The following is a 13,497-nucleotide window of genomic DNA, read 5'->3' as shown; positions in this document are numbered from 1 at the left end:
TATCACTAGTGTTATGTTTGGATTCCTTTCTCTCTCTCTCTCTCGTGTGTGTGTGTGTGTGTGTTTGTGTGTGTGTGTGTGTGTCTGTTACAGGTTTTTGCTTTGTGGTTACCATGATGTTCGTATTTCACAATATATATGATTATTTTCAGTTGATGATCTCTTAAGTTTGAACTCATCTAAAAACCCTGCATTTTTATACCCCTCTTATGTTTAATGTTTTTAACATCATATTTTCCATGTTTTTATGTGTATTTCTTAACTACTTTATTTGTATATATAGGTGATTTTACCACTCTTGTCTTTTAACCTTCCTAGTAGTTTTATAAGTGGTTGACTTTTACTGTGCCTTTGCCTTTACCAGTGAGATTTTGCCTTTTGTAATTTTTATATTTCTAGTTTGGGTCTTGTCTTTGCTACTTATAGAAGTCCCTTTAGCATTTCTTGGAGAGCCATTGGTTTAGTAATACCTAACTCTTTTAGTGCTTGCTTCTCTGTAAAACATTCTCTCTCCTTCAAATCTGAAGATAGCCTTGCTGGGTAGAGTAATCTTGGTTGTATGTTTTGTCCTTTCATCACTTTGAATACATCACTTTGGCACTCCCTTCTGGCTTGCAGGTTCTGCTGAAAAGTCAACTGAAAGTCTTATGGGAATCCCTTTGTATGTAACTAGTTGCTTTTCTCTTGCCATTTTTAAGATTCCCTATCTATAATTTTTGCCGTTTTAGTTATAGTGTGCCTTGGTGTGGATCTCTTTTCGTTCAGCTTGTTTTGGACTCAGTTGCTTCCTGGACCTGGATGTCCATTTCCTTTCCCAGGTAGGGGAAGTTTCCAGTTAATATTTCTTCAGATAAATTGTGTCCCTTTCTCTCTTCTCCTTTGGGACCCTTATAATGTGAATATTTGTACTCTTGGTATTTTTTCCAGAAATCTTTTAAAAGCTATCCTCATTTCTTAAATTCTTTTGTTCCCTTTTTCTGTTCAGCTTGGGTGATTTACATTATTCTGTCTTTCAGTTCACTGATCTGTTTCTCTGTATTATGTCATGTACTCTTGATTCCTTCTTAGTGTTATTTTTGTTTTTTTTTTTAATTTCAACTATTGTATTCTTCAGCTCTGTTTTATGGTTCTTTATACTTTGTAACTCTTTGTTAGACTTCTCACTGTGTTCATCCATTATTCTCCCAAGTTCATTGAGCAGTTTTATGATCATTACCTTGAAGTCTTTATTGGGTAGGTTGCTCTCTTCCAGTTTGTTTAGTTCTTCTGAGATTCTGTCTTGTTCCTTTGTTTGGAACATATTCCTCTGACTCCTCATTTTGCCCAGTTCTCTGTGTTTATTTCTATTTATTAAGTAGGTCAGTCATGTTTCCTGATCTTGGAGAAGTGGCATTATGTAGGAGATATCCTATGGGGCCAATCAGCATACTCCATTCTGGTCACCAGAGCTATATGTCCTAGGGGTGCCCCATGTGTGTGCTGCGTGGGTTCTTCTGTTGTGGTGGGGCCACTACTCTGGGTGTGCTGGCAGACAGGGCTGGCTCCCAGCCCAGTTGGTTGCCAGGCCCTGTGTTGTGGTGGCTGCCAGCCCACTGTTGGGCAGGGCTGGGTCCTGGCATGAGTGGCTGTTCAGCCCCAGTGGTCCCAAGGCTGGTGCTGCCTTGCTAGTAGGGGGGACCAGGGGCCTAGGTGACTGTCTGCAGGGTCTGGGGGGACCTAGGGCTGGTACCTCACCACTGGTGGGTGGGGTTGTCCCAGGGCAGCTTAATGTATGTGCCTATGGGGCTTTTATTTTTATCTTTGTTTCATCATATGTAACATGTCTTTTTCTTTTCTCAGTTACTTTTAAAGTTTTCTCTGTCTTGGGTTTTGAGCAATTTGGTTTGATGTTCCTTGGTGTAATTTTCTTTATTTCTTTTACTTGGGGTTCACTGACCTTTGATATGTGGGTTCATAGTTTCCATAAAATCTGGAAATTTTAGAGACATTATTTCTTCAAATATTGTTTTCTTCCCTCTTACTTTCTGGGACTCTAATTGTAGTTGTGTGCTTTGTCAGTTGAAGTTGTCCCATAGCTCATTGATGCTCTGCTCTTTTGCTTGCTTGTTTTGCACTTTTTTTTTTCTTTTTTATAGTGTTTATTGCCGTGTCTTCACCAGTCTTTTTACCTGCCGTCTTAAATTTGCCATTAATCCTATTTGGTTCTTTTTATTTTTTTTTTGTCTCACATTTTAGTTTTCATCTCTGTTTTATTTGTTTCTTTTTATGTCTCTCTACTTAACTTTTGAACATATGTTTCAGTTGTGGGTCAATTTTGATTGATTGATTTTTTTCTTTTCATTTTGCCTTGTATTTTCCTTCTCTTTTGTATGCCTTGTAATTTTGGATAAGAAGCTTGACATAGTGAATTTTACCTTGGTGAGTGCTGGATGCTTTTGTATTCCCATTCTTGAGCTACTTTCTGAGTTAAATTAGGGAAAACAATTGATACTTTTGTGCCTTCCTTTTAAGATATTTTTAGGCAGGACCAGAGTAGTGTTTAATTTAGGGATACTCACTACTCAGGCATGTTTCTTTCAAGTTCTCTACCAAATACTCAATGAATATGAGATTTTTCCAGTCTGACTGGTGGGAACAGGCAATATTCTTCACCCTGCATGAACTCCCATTTCCCTCTAATCCTTTCATACAGTTCTTCCCATGACCTTTGTTATTTTTTTCACCACATATGGGTTTGTAATGAAGACACTTGAAAGAGACCCCCTACAGGGTTCTCTCTCTGCTCCTCTTACCTCTTCATTAATCTTTCTTGCTTTTTCTGCCCTGGTCTTCCCTGACTCTCAGTTCTGCTTCATCACCACAGGGAATCTGCCAGGCTCTGCCTGAGTTTTCCTTACCTACCCAGCATCCTGAAAACTCTTTCAAGGTTCTAAGCTAGAGCAATCATAGGGCTTACTTGATTTGTTTCCCATCTTTTAGGGGTTACTTTCCTTCATTGCCTAATATCTGATCTCTTGAAAACTGTTGCTTCCTATATTTTATGGGTATGTTTTTTTGGAGGGGCTGGGTTTCAACCAGGTGAGTGAATCCAGTTCCTGGTTTTACATCTTGGCCAGAGGCACAGAAGTTCTGGGAACTTTAATCATTTTTATGATTATCATTTATGTCTGTTTTATTGATGTAATTCACTGTTATGTTCTTTTTAATATTATTTTTTCATTTATTTCTGCACATATGTTCTTTTTCCAATAGATTTTTTTGATTGGTTGTTCTACTCCTCTACATAGTTTCAACCAATTACATTATTCTTCAAATTATGACATTACAGTGTAGTCTTTGGTTTCTCACTACCTCTGCTAGTGATAAAAAGTTCACAAATGCTTTTGTTTCTATATTAGAAGATGCTTGTTAAGGAGAGTTTAATTCTCCTTTCTATAAAAGATGCTTGGTAGAGAGTTTATTTTAAATTGTTACATCATTTAATAAATTTAAAATTGTGTTTTACTATGAGGTTATATTACATTTATAAGTTTTTATTACAACATAGAGAAAATAAGCATATTTACATTTACTCTGATGAAAAATATATGATATTCTGACCACTACATTGCTAGAAATCAGCTGCTAACCTTGGATTTATGTTTTGCTTTCTTTAGTATTTTATACAGTAAACCACCAGTTACTGAGCATATTAACAACATGGGACCCCCATTCTATGATGTTGTATCTGTATACAGATACACTTATACTTTGGGGCCCAGATTACCAGCAAAGATCTATAGTTCCTTTCTCCTCCTGACCATTTAGCATATTCCACCATAGTTCCTGCTACTTTACATTTTTCTCCTCCCTCACTAACCACATTCAAGTTACACAGCATTGGTATCCCCTGATTTTAGAATGGTAAATAAGGATATGCTGTATTTTGAAAAATCTGTTTTAAGATTCTCTTTTGACAGTTAACTATGCAATATATGGGTTTTGTTTACCCTAATGATAGGTCAACTAAAACAGATTGCAAAGCTATTAATCCTCTCATACTTTGAGAAAATGTGAAATGATATATTTTACTAAAACCTTTAATGATATGTAGTTTCATGTATGTATATATATATATATTTTTCATTTTAATTTAGGATTTGCTTTCCCATATGCTGCATATGGACCCACAGCAGCGGTACACTACAGAACAAGTATTAAAACACTCGTGGATAACCCACAGAGATCAGTTGCCAAATGATCAGCCAAGTAGAAATGATACATCACATGTTGTTAAGGTAAAACAAACATACTTTTAAGCACTTTCTAAATGCTTGATACTAATAATGCCATTGCATGCCATCCACTGATGACACATATAATTACTTTAAAGTATCTTTATTTTTTAAAGGTATATTTATAGATTTTTTGTTTTGGTTTGCTTTTTTAAGTAACAATCTTCTTTAGCTACTGCCCTACTGATGATAAATAAAATTTTCTTGATTGTATTTGACTTGCTCTTAAGAGACACTGGGGCTAGGAGCAGACTAAATTCAAGTTTTGTATGGAACCAAAAGATGGCTAGTGGTTCCTAAATTAATAACCATTGGTTTCCATATTTATAGACATTGAACCTAGATTTTAAAGTTTAGTGTTTTATCCATTTATCTATTGATGGACACTAAGATGTTTCCATATCTTGGCCATTGTGATATTGCTGGAATGAACATGGGAATGCAGATAATCTCTGAGGGTAAAGAAATTGTGATGTGTGTGTGTGTGTGTGTGTGTGTGTGTGTGTGTGTGGAATATATTATATATAATAGAATATTATTCAGCTTTTTAAAAGGAGACCTTGCCATTTGCCACAACATAGATGAACCCATAAGACATTATTGTTAAGTGAAATAATGTAGACACAGAAAGAAAAATAGTACATGATCTTTCTTATATGTGGAATCTAAAAAAGTCATATATATAGAAACAGAGAGTAGAACAGTGGTTACCAGGGGCACGGAGGTGGTGGAAATGGGGAGATATTTGTTAAGGTATACAAAGTTACAGTTATGTAGGATGAATAAGTCTAGAGATCTAATGTGAAGCCTGATGACTATAGTTAATAATACTATATTGAGTACTGGAAATTTTCTAAGATTTCAGGTGCTCTCATCACACAAAAAGTGATAACTGTGTGAAGAGAAAATATGTTGATTAGCTTGACTGTAGTAATCATTTTACTATAGATATCAAAATAACATGTTATATGCCTTAAATGTATACAATTCTTATTAAAAATAAGATTAAAAAGATATTTAAAAGCAAATTCAAAGAGTTTTGAAAGACTGATAAAAATAATACATTTTAGTGTTTTAAAAATTTGTAAGAAGCATAGTTATTGAAGCAAAAAATATACAAGTAATCAAGTGTTAATTAATCAAGGGAGCATCAATGCACAGATTAAGGATTCAAAATTATTTTCCTGGGGGGAAAAAGTTGTAGTCTAGTTAAATTTCTCATGATATAATGTGGAAGTTTTCTTACTTCCAGAGATTGTTATTCATTTTGTGATATTTTTCATTATTTTAGGGAGCAGTGGTCGCCACATATTCTGCCCTGACTCACAAGACCTTTCAACCAGTCCTAGAGCCTGTAGCTGCTTCAAGCTTAGCTCAACGACGGAGCATGAAAAAGCGAACATCAACTGGTCTGTAAGATTTTTAGTGTTCCTCAGCCTAACTGGATGAATAAAAATTTAAATGTGTGGCTTTTTGTCTAATCCTATATCAAAGGCATTGTTTTCTACTACATTACTTGAATATTCTGTTTAAGCTTCCTTTTTTTAAGGGGGAGTGAGATTAAAAACATATACAGGTCCACAATATTCATACCGCATTGTTTTTCAGTAGTGTCCAAGTGTTTATTTAAGTATAAAATTGGTGTCTACAAGGTCCTACCAACTTCTCTGCACACTAACTTCTAAAGTTCCTTTCAAATAAAGTTACTTTAATAGTTTTTCTGGTTGTGTAAAATAATGGTTTGGGGAATCATTACCAACAATTAAGATGGAAGTATAATAGTATAATGCCAAGAAATGTCAGTATTTTTTAACATTAGATCCTGAAAGGATAGGCTTCTTTTTTTTTTTTTTAAGAAAAACAAACAAAAAATGTATTGTAGAAGCTTATTATGTGTAACCAAAGGACTCCGTTCATTTGACTCTCTGTAGTTACTAAAATGTAAACATAGTAGTTTGGTGCCAGATTAAAAAATCATTTATGCTAATATGTTAACTCCTAATATGGTTGATGCTAAATTTTACAGGAGAATTAAATCACAGATAATGTGTGCCGACAGACCTGTGTATTATCCATAAAGGGCCTCATCTAGAAATAAAGGTTTTCATAAGGCTTCTGTAAATTTTACATCTAATGGAATTGTAGTACAAGTGAAGAAAATTTTAGCCAAAGGCTTTATATTGGCGTTGTAATCTACTAAATAGGTCATAGTTAAGCCTTTGAAAATAAAGTACATGGTGTTGGCACTACCTTGGTGTTATGTAAGCTGACTTTCAAGTTAACCAATTGGATTTAATTATCATCTGTCCCTTTATAATGAACTACACTGTTGTTTTTTGGACTTCCATGTGCTTTGAATTACAGTGTAGCATATTAATATATCTTTAATCCTATGGTCATATAGTTGAAACTTTACTATAGTGGACTTGTGAGCTTAGCACACATCATATAGTTATAATGCACTTCAGTAAACTTTAGATAATGCTACATAATAGTTTACTTCAAGAAGATAAAGTCTTTTTAAATAGGAAGTAATGTTAATGATATGCATAAAATTTGAACACATTTTAAAATCATATTTATAATAAAAAGCTCTGGCCAAATTTGTCCTATTATTAAATTTTATGATTCAGAACCACTGCGTAGTATGTATTGTTTTCTCTAAATGATGGAATTTGAAAGAATCTTTTTGTGTTGTTGAAGAAAATACCATTACTACTACTTTAAATACCATTACTGCTACTACTACTGCTGCTACTGCTACTGCTACTGCTACTGACAGAAGGAACTCATGAATGTAAACTGGAGGATATTATACTTTTCTTTAGTGAATATAAGTGATCTACTTGTGCATGCTTGGTATTCTGTTTGCTGTGTATTTTATTTTGCTTAGTTCAGAGAGAGGTGATTATTGAGTGCTGAAGTATACAATTTAGTCTAGGAGACTTGTAACTTCAGTATTTAATAAAAGAAACTATACATAATTCTCTTTATAATGTAAGTGATGTATATTCCATTCACAAAGGTCTGTTTCTTGTGTGTGATATATAAAAGTACGTATCCTTATTTTGAGGTGTCTTTTTGCAATAATGGAAAGACATTAAAGAACATCTAGTGTTACATGTAAAACATTACTTAGAAACATACTGGGATCATATCTTGTAGATTTTTATGTCCCAGTTTGGCTTTTTCTTTCCTCATTTTGCTTTATTACTAGAAGTACTTGTGTGTGACAGTTTGTGTTCTTATATTCTGGCTTATTTTCCTCTTGTCATTATCTTGTTTGTGATGTTATATCTTCTTATCAGAATTGATATGACAAACTCAGAGGTAAGATTTTGGTGTTCAGCTTTTCAGGACAGAGATGCTCTTTCCATGTATGCTTTTGTAGTAGTAGAATTAGGGTAAGTAAAGTTGGAAAATGAAAAATGACCACAAAATAACTTTCAGTCTTTCAATAATCAGTAGTTTTTGAAAGTAGATGATCTTAATTTTTCAATGAGTATGCTCAGAAAGATCATGTCATACAGTCCCTTCCTGAAAGGAACGTGATCAGAAATAAGCAATGAACAGCATGATTCCTTATCACTCAGTGAGGATTGACAGTGTATAAAAGATGCAGATGTGCTAGTGGATTTTTCCAATAATTGTGAGAGCTTTCTTCTGGAAAATTCAAACATGGTAGCTTAACAGTAGTAGGGGGCAACCTTATTATAAGGGAAAACTTCAAATTACACCCTCATTCTGTAGGAGGAACCCAGGTAGGGATACCTAACCATGTCTATTTTGGTTAGAACTCTAGAGCAACAAGAGCAGATATGAACGGGACATTTTTTTGATGGGATTTCTACAAATACTTAACCAGTATAAACAAATCCTTTCTTTGAGACTTTAGAATACTTTGGTTTCTAATGGATTTGTGAACACTATTTTGCATTGCTTTTCTTTCTAGTTGATGGTTCTTGGTAGTATTTAATCATAGCACAGTTTGGGGGTTTTATTGTTGTTCTGGAAAGGAGAGGATATTGTATTGTTTTTCTCGAAGGGAAAAACCAGATTTTCCCAGATAGACTTTACCATCTATTGTACTAAAGCACATATTATTATGAATAAACTCAGGAAACCATTTGTATGAAAATTAAAATGTAGTGCTGGTATTGGTGATTTTGTGGAAAAAAGCAATGGTTTTAATTCTTTCATGAAAATCAAACTTTAGTCTATTTTCTTAGATCCATGAATGCCTAAACTTTGATTTTTGTCATTCATTGCCATTGGTAATTAAACATAGTAAAGCATTTTGATAGCACCTCTGGTTAGCCCAAAGAGATTTTATATGTATAGGCAACTTGAAACCTTAAGAATAGATGCTTGGTGTTTATAACAGGGGTCCCCAATCCCCCGGGCCACAGACCCATACCGGTCTACGGCCTGTTAGGAACCAGGCCACACAGCAGAAGGTGAGCAGTGGGTGGGCAAGCGAGCGAAGCTTCATCTGCTGCTCCCCATCGCTCCCCATCACTTGCATTACCACCTGAACCACCCCACCCCCCCACCCCCGATCCATGGAAAAATTGTCTTCCATGAAACCAGTCCCTGGTGCTAAAAAGGTTGGGGACTTCTGGTCTATAATGTCTCCTCTTTGAAACGTCATGTTAAAATAGTACTTCCCACAGAAACTTATTCATACTGATTGAGTAGCATTTTCCTGACAGTAAGAGGCCCTTCATATATGAAGAAGGAAAAGAACCACTTACCTTGGCTTTAAGATCAACTAGAAAACTTAGGCTTTAAACTAGGCAAAGTATGTCTTTGGCATTCTCTACATTCTCTTCCTCCTGACTTTCCAGCTCCTGCATGCTATCCTACTTGAGTAGCTCACAGAGGACTCCAATGATTAAAGCTTAATCCAGAAGGATTCTGTGCTCCAAAAGGACCTCTACCCTTCCCCTTCCATGAATCAGAACTTCCATTCTCACAGAGCAGCTATTTTCAGCTAAAAAGGTGAAAGGAAAGCGATTTTATTAAATTAATTCACATTTTTCTGTCAGTGGCTAATAGATAATTTGACATTTTTCAAGGAAGAGGTCCATTAATCAAATGAGTTTCTAGTTGCTGGATTTTCAGGCAGTCTAGCCAGATGAGAATAATTTTAAAATCAGTTATTATCAGGGAAGATATTTTGGGGCAAGGAACTTACACAACGTGCCCCTAGTATCAGATTATCAAAAAAAAAAGTGTCCTTTTTGTGTTTTTTTTGTTTTTTGTTTTTTTGCACAGCTCCTTCCTTACTACTTCTCAATCTACATTTTCTCTTAAAAACTTCCAAGCTCTTTCATCACAATGAACTTCACAATGAACTTTTATGACAGAATTGTGTGGAGGGAGGCAGTTGTTGTTAAGCCCATATTTATCTGTATTCTTGTTTCTCATATTACATAGTCCATATAACATAAGTAGTCTCCCCCCTAGCCCCAGACTCTATTCCTATTTTATTGATAGAGAAACAAGAGCACAGAAAGATTGAATGCAAACTATCAGTGCAGTCAAAGTCTCCAGATCCTTTGACTAGATTTCAGGACACAGAGAACCTATTTATCACAATGTTATTCCTCAACAAGAATGCAAGCCATATTAGGTATAGATTTGTCAAGTACACTTAAACTCCTTTAGAACAGGTTCTTACATTTCAAAGCTTATTCAAGTATTTTTGGCGTGTATCTCAAAATGAATTAACAGAATAATTCAGTAGTGTGCTACCTGCCTTCCTATGCAAGAGTGTAGTGTCATTGATAGTGATTATTATCAAATACATTATTATCAATACATTATGCTCATGGATGCACTGTTCCTGGTTTTAGTCATACAATATAGTGAAGTCCATCATATAATTTGAATGAAATGATAAAGCTTGATCATCTAAAATTCAGTTTGATTGCTAATACTTGAAGGTATAGTAAACCCTAAATTATAGGCATAAGCTTCTTTGAAATATGAAGAAAAACACAAAGGAAAATAATTTTTATAATATAGAAATTCAAGATTGCTTAGTTAGATAATATTCCACAAATTATGTACCTTTTAGTTTATTGACCAGCAAGAAGTCTTAGCTGAATGCTTAGGAATATAGACATATATATGTGTATATACATATGTGTATGATAGACACATTCGAATTTGTTTTATATTCACATTTCTAAACCGTGTACAATAGAACTTCTTTGGATGACTTTTGCTTTCATTTTGTTTGTGTAATAACATGAACTAATTTACTCGTCAAAAAATGTCTTATTAAGCATCTAAGTTTATGTGGGACAGTTTTAGAGAATGTACAAAGTGCATTAGTTTCTTAATAAATTGTCAGAATGTGACCAATTAGATTTATTTGCTTCTTTTCTTTCCTATCAACTAATATTTCTCAGGTCACATTTGAGTTCTCTTTTCAAATTCTCTCCCTCTGAAATTGATACCACTTATAGCAAAAATGTTGTTTGTTTTTTTAGTATGATAAAATCATTTTAAACATCATGGAAGCAGTGTAGCAAGAAACAACCATTTTAAAAGTTATACAAGGGAACTTCCCTGGTGGTGCAGTGGTTAAGAATCTGCCTGCCAATGCAGGGGACACGGGTTCGAGCCCTGGTCCAGGAAGATCCCACATGCCGTGGAGCAACTAAGCCCAGCACCATAACTACTGAGCCTGTGTTCTAGAGCCCCTGAGCCTCAACTACTGAGTCCACATGCTGTAACTACTGAAGCCCGTGCACCTAGAGCCCATGCTCCACAAAAAGAGAAGCCACTGCAATGAGAAGCCCGCGCACTGCAAGGAAGAGTAGCTCCCACTCGCTGCAGCTAGAGAAAGCCCGCTCACAGCAATGAAGACCCAACACAGCCAAAAATAAATAAATAAATAAATATTTTAAAAATAAATAAATAAAAGTTATACAAGAAACTTTGATTAAATATCCAAATGCAAGCATGGTTTGGAAATGAGAATTTATTTTGCATTAAATTCCATACTACAAGAAAAGGAGAAAGAGGTTTTCCTGTGTTTGATTTTTTTTTAACAGTAAATAGTGTTGGTAGTTGTGAGTTACATAGGATTTATGCAGAAAGAGCATAGTTTGCTATAGCCACAGTGGCAAAAAAAAAAAAAAAAACAATTGTCCTGCCAACACTTCCCAAGCACTTTGGAATTCATCGGCTTATTTTCTGATGTAAGAAATATGATATTTACTGACGTTTTTTGCACTTCTCAAGACAGAAATGGCATTAAGTAGAAGTTGTGTGTATATTTGATTCACGTGTACTTAAAAACTCAAAAGCTGAAATTGAAAGAAAAGGTCCTCAGTAGTCAGATTTTTAGTATTTTCTTTTTCTGCCTGCATTATGGAGTTTATACCATAATTTATTTTATAAATGTTTTCTTTAAGATACTGTTCCTTTTGACATTAAAGTTTTTATTGTATTACATTTTTTGTATAAGACCAAATCCAGTACTGCATTTATAGTGTTTTTCCCCCTCATAGTGCTGCTAAAGAAATAGCTATCATTTTGAATTTACAGCATGCCAAACATGACATAGAAATTTTATTTATTTTTATTCTTGTTAAAACTCTGTGAGCAACATTTATCAAGATATCATGTTAAATTACTAACATTCTCTGGGTACTAAATAAAAAGGCTGCAACTTTCTAACATTTTACATTAGACCTTGCTTGATCATTTATGGATATAAAATTGTGTCAGCTTTTATACACACGTATATCTTCTTTCATATTTCATTGAAAATTGCTATACATTGTTCAGGAGCCAGTTGTAAAAAAGGCGTATCAAGATATCATTTGTTTATGCATATAACCTTGATATTTGAACTGTAATGTTTTCCCACTTTAGGATTACTCTTCTAATGTTATTAAAAGGCATGGGAATTCAAGAAAATAAAGATGAAAACTTACAGTATTTTTAGGACTTATCAGGAGAATTCATCTGTCTGTAAGTTAAGGTGACAACTTAATCTTTTCTACAGTAAGGACAAATGAAAATCTTAGTCTCTAAATATTGGAAAATTTATTTTAAGCTTGAAATCAAGTAGAATAACAGAAATTATATCCCCTAACATTTGTAGGCCATGTTAGGTTATAGCAGCTATGCATACACATGTAGAAATTTAATTTCATATGAGGTTCAGAAATGCATCTAGAGCCTGGCAGTCAGAATCTCCACGTACCTCTTCTGTTTTTCTCAACTTCCTAAAAGTTAATAGATAGACCCTAGTACAACTTTGCGAAGACTTCAAAACTTGCTTTCTCATTGGCCACATCTTTTTCATCACTCTTATGCTTTTGCTTCTTTCATGCCTCCCATCTACCCCATCCCTTAATAAAATATCTGATCACTGCTTATACATCATAATACTTTAAGAAACTTCTTCCCACTAAAGTATACTTCATTCTGCATTTGTCTTTTAAACATTAGCTACCAGGATAAAGAATGCATTTTTGTTGACTGGTGCCCTGAAATAATTTAGTCCTACCAGGCTCAACTTGGTTTAATCTTCTTAGGTTGACTTGGAGGGTAGGGTGAGGGGTAGAAGAAGCAGACCACAATTTGTTTCTCCCATGATTCCCCCAGTGCCCTCCTATTTACTTGGAGAGATAGATTGAAAATTTTGGGGACCTATTTGTGAAGGTAAGGTTTATGTTCTTTTACCACTGGATTTTTCTAGAATTAGAACCTGCTCTATTCAAGCCTACAACAGCCTCTGTTTCTTTATCTCTTTCCCTCATCTCCATGCCCCATCTCCCTGCCTAAGCACAGGTTAGGAGCCAAGCCTTGCCTTTCTCTCTCCTTTTGCTTCAAGACTCTCAGATACATTTGTTATATTTTCTAAACATAGGTATTTTACATTTTCTTTTAGTATTGTAAAGTAAGCCACTGTATTTTACTTCCTCTGATTATTCAGATTCTGACAAAAAATACATTCTCTTTGTTAATAGTTGCAATTTTTACTTAACAGATGTATGGTGTGTTTTCTTGCCAGACACTATTACTGATTTTATTCTTCATTCTTCTAAAGGAGATTCAAGGTTATTTATAGTAATAAATATGTATGCAATAAGGCCGTTAAAATTGAAACACAAAAACAAAACTGTGAAAAATGATAAGGAAAGTGTGCTGAGAGCCAGGGCTAACAGGTCATTTAATTGAACATTAAATTGAGCTC

At 34.6% G+C, this 13,497-nt stretch overlaps 1 protein-coding gene across 7 annotated transcripts in view; it reads left to right on the top strand.

The window, feature by feature from the left end:
• The window catches only part of RPS6KA6 (ribosomal protein S6 kinase A6), a 171,442-nt gene extending 160,800 nt beyond the window's left edge, over positions 1 to 10,642 (top strand). For all 7 annotated transcript variants that reach the window (XM_027097885.1, XM_027097887.1, XM_027097883.1 and 4 more), the window contains 2 exons: positions 4,137 to 4,277; positions 5,566 to 10,642. In XM_027097885.1, coding sequence (XP_026953686.1) covers positions 4,137 to 4,277; positions 5,566 to 5,691 — 267 coding nt within the window. In that variant the 3' untranslated portion in view covers positions 5,692 to 10,642. The remainder of the gene's footprint in view (positions 1 to 4,136; positions 4,278 to 5,565) is intronic.
• The last annotated feature ends 2,855 nt before the right edge of the window (positions 10,643 to 13,497 follow it).

This window comes from Aethalodelphis obliquidens, unplaced genomic scaffold (assembly GCF_003676395.1).
Source record: "Aethalodelphis obliquidens isolate GAN/ISIS:26980383/991018 unplaced genomic scaffold, ASM367639v1 scaffold117, whole genome shotgun sequence".
Classification (NCBI taxonomy): Eukaryota; Metazoa; Chordata; class Mammalia; order Artiodactyla; family Delphinidae; genus Aethalodelphis; species Aethalodelphis obliquidens.
This window is presented reverse-complemented; position numbering and strand designations above follow the sequence as displayed.